At 55.7% G+C, this 3,431-nt stretch overlaps 1 protein-coding gene across 1 annotated transcript; it reads right to left on the bottom strand.

Moving 5' to 3' along the window:
* Positions 1-498: 498 nt before the first annotated feature.
* Positions 499-2,847, bottom strand: ASCL1 (achaete-scute family bHLH transcription factor 1). The gene is made up of 2 exons (XM_015627096.3): positions 2,059-2,847; positions 499-1,842 (listed from the first exon to the last, which is right to left on the bottom strand). Exon 1 carries the CDS (start codon positions 2,729-2,731, stop codon positions 2,081-2,083), a length of 651 nt encoding a protein of 216 aa, XP_015482582.1. The 5' UTR covers positions 2,732-2,847; the 3' UTR covers positions 499-1,842; positions 2,059-2,080.
* Between the last annotated feature and the right edge of the window lie 584 nt (positions 2,848-3,431).

Here is a 3,431-nt window from a genome sequence, read left to right on the forward strand (position 1 = left end):
AATAGGGGGAAGAGTCCAATTTCTTTTTGAGTCTTGGTAATTGGCTACTTTTACAGGCAGATCACGCTATTTAGGCAGAATAACAAGTTTGGAAAGACTAATATCTCTACGCTTCCACCGATTTCTACTACTTCATTTATTTATTTAATTTTATCTCCCTTCTCCTGTCGCTTCCCGTGTTCTCCGCGAGGGTTTTATTTCCCCAGCCAGTGTGTTCGCAGAGGCAGCACAGCGCCCCGTGTTTTGGGTGGCGGCGGCTGTGCCATCCCCCGTGTTTTCCTGCCCCGTTGGGTCAGAGGCGCGGAGGAGGACAGGGTCACACCGCCGAAACGCGGGATGGAGCGCCCTCTTTTTTTAAGACTTGGGCTTTTGGGGGAATTCTGTAATGTGCAGTGATTTCAGGAAGGACAATGCAATCATTAATAATCCCCTCGCCTTTTGATTTGGATACACATTTGCAACACAGAAGGGCAAGAAAACAATGGTGATAGGGCTAGATCTTTGCATTTTTATATAAAGATATATATGTTACATCCATCAGATACAAACACTTCATATGCAACTTAGCTCCGGTATAACATCGGTTAACATTCTGTCCTTACATTCATCGTTGCCAATGGCAGAAAGAAAAAAAAAATTGCATGCGGTAGGCAGCTGATCATTTTAATTAAAAAAAAGTTTTATTATGAAACTAGATTGTATAAAATAGGGTTATACAGGACCTTTGTAAGTTTGTAATAAAACAGTAAGAAAAGGCAGTGGTGTGTGTGGGGGGGGGTTGTTTGTCTGGTTTTTCTTTTTTTTTTTCCTTTTTTTTCCTTTTTCTCCCAAAAGGCAGCATATGAAAACAAATAGCTACCGTTTTGCGTTTGGACAATAGCTGCATAAACTTTGTTCACTTTGAACATTGTTTAATGACATTATTAATACATTAACGAAGTTCCTATAAAGTAAGACACATTGGTGCTAAAGTACATCTGGAGGAAATCCAAGTCCTTTACAAAACCACATACAAAAATGGCAATTGTAAGGTAACGTTGACTACGAGTCTAAACATGAGGAGGTAATAAGCATTACATATTAAAAAAAGTATCAAGATATACACATTTTAAACCATTTGTACAAAACCTCTATAAATCTCTCTCTCTCTTATGTACAAAAATAGCTTAATATATCCCCAACCGGGTTAGGATAGATACAAATAGATTTTCTCATCATAAAAAAATTCACAAAAAAAAAAGATTGGAAGCATTCTATGATGGAAACGAGAGGAAAAGCTTGGATCGAGGGGAGGGAGAGGCACGGGGAGATGGGGGGTTGACGGGGATCCAGGGACTTCTTTGAGTACAGCATAGCTTAACTTCAGCATCTCCACAGACATCGGGAAACTAACTTTGTCCACAGGTGATGAACGCCAGTGTCTGAAGGGCCGCGGCGGCGGCGAGGTGCGAAGATGGGCCGCCTCTCTGCTGAGGAGGAGGAAGAAGAGGAAGAGCTCCTCCGCCGGCCGAGGAGCGCAGCGCCCTTTCCCGCTTCCCGGGGCTCCCCCGCCGGACACACCCGCTCCTCCGGGGCGCAGTCCGTGGCAGTGCGACGGAGTGCAAAGGCCGGCCGGTCTCCGGGGCCGGGGCCGACCGCCCCGACCGCCCCCGCGGCGCGCAGCGCTGTGCCCGCCCGCCGAGAGACGTGCCCGCACCGCCCTCCGACGGCAGGGGAGCTGGAACGCAACAGGTTCTTTTTCTGCGTGGATTTCTGTCTTTCTGTGTGTGACCTGTTTTTGTGTGGGCGGTTGTTTTTTTTTTGGTTTTTGTTTGTTTGTTTCTTTTCCCTTTTGCAACTGTCCTGTAACAATAAAAGAGAGAAGAGATGAGAGCTGCGCCGGGAGCAGTGCAGCGTCGGGCCGCAGAGCCGCTCGTAAGTACGGCGGGACAAGCGGCGCCCGCCCGAGGGGCAGCCCCGGCTGCGCCCCCTGCCCCGGCGGCTGCGGCCCCGCCGCCCCGCGTCCGTCCCCCCGCTATCCCCCCCGGCCTTCCCCGGGCCTCCGCGGCGCCTACCCACCTGCCGGGAGGGCGGCCGGCCTTCAGAACCAGCTTGTGAAGTCGAGAAGCTCCTGCTCCTCGGGGCTGAGCGGGTCGTAGGAGCCCTCGTCGGAGGAGTAGGAGGAGACGGGGGAGCCCGCCATGGAGTTCATGTCGTGGGAGTAGCTGGGCGAGATGGTGGGCGAGAGGACGCCTGCCTGGAAGGCGGCGCTGACGGCGTCATGCTCGTCGAGCAGCTGCTGCAGGGCGCGGATGTACTCGACGGCGGAGCGGAGCGTCTCCACCTTGCTCATCTTCTTGTTGGCAGCGCCGTTGGGGACGTGCTCCCGCAGCGTGGCGAAGCCCAGGTTCACTAGCTTCACCCGGTTGCGCTCCCGCTCGTTGCGCCGCGCCACGGCGGCCGGCTGCTGCTGCGGCAGGCTGTACCCGAAGCCGCTGAAGTTGAGCCTCCTCTTGCAGCGCATCAGCTCCGGCGAGGCCGAGCGCTGCCGCTTGGCCGCCCGCGGCGCCGAGGGCTTGCCGCCCGGGGAGGGCTGCCCGCCCGCCGGGCTCAGCTGCGGCGGTGGCGCTCCCGGAGGCGGCCCCGGAGGGGCGGCGGCGGCGGCCACCGCCGCGGCGAAGAAGCACGCCGGCTGCAGGAAGGGCGGCTGCCCGGCGGCGCTGGACATCCTGGCGGGGCTGCCGCTGGCCATGGGCGAGGGGGAGTCCTGCGAGGCGGGGGCGCCCGAGTGACGGTCGGTCCCCGTTCCCCCACCACCACCACAAAAAAAAAACCCAAAAAACCAAACAAACAAACAAACAAAAAAACCAAAAAAGAAAAGAGAAAGAAAAAATAGAAAAAGAGAAAAAGAAAAAAACTTGCCCGTTCAATTTAAAATTAAAAAAAAAAAATAAAAAATAATGAGCTAGGCAACAGACGACAGGGGAAAGGGGAAGCGGAGACTAACGGGAGCGGACGGCAGAGCCGGGCGGGCGGCGGGGACGGCGGGCGGCTCTGCCCGCCCCCCTCCCTCTCGCCCTCCGTGCGGCGGCCGCGGGGAGGCTCGTGGCGCTCGCGTGTGCGCAGGCTGCTTTGCAAAGCCCCTTTTGCAAAAAAGTGGCTGAGGATTGTGTCTCTTATAAGGGGCGGACGGGGCTCGCCCCCCCTTCTCCTACACACACACACACACACACGCACACACGCACGCACACACACACACAGAGACAAACCTCCCCCCGCCACCCCCCGCGCTCACACACATGCACACCCTGCACCTTGCGCTTTCCGCGCTCCCCAGCTTTGCCGGCCGCGATGCGCGGAGCGCCGCCGCCTTTTCAGCGCGGGACACGCACACCCACACAGACAGACAGACAGACAGACAGACACACACGCACACACACACACGAGCCCCC

Source organism: Parus major, chromosome 1A (genome assembly GCF_001522545.3).
Source record: "Parus major isolate Abel chromosome 1A, Parus_major1.1, whole genome shotgun sequence".
NCBI lineage: Eukaryota > Metazoa > Chordata > Aves > Passeriformes > Paridae > Parus > Parus major.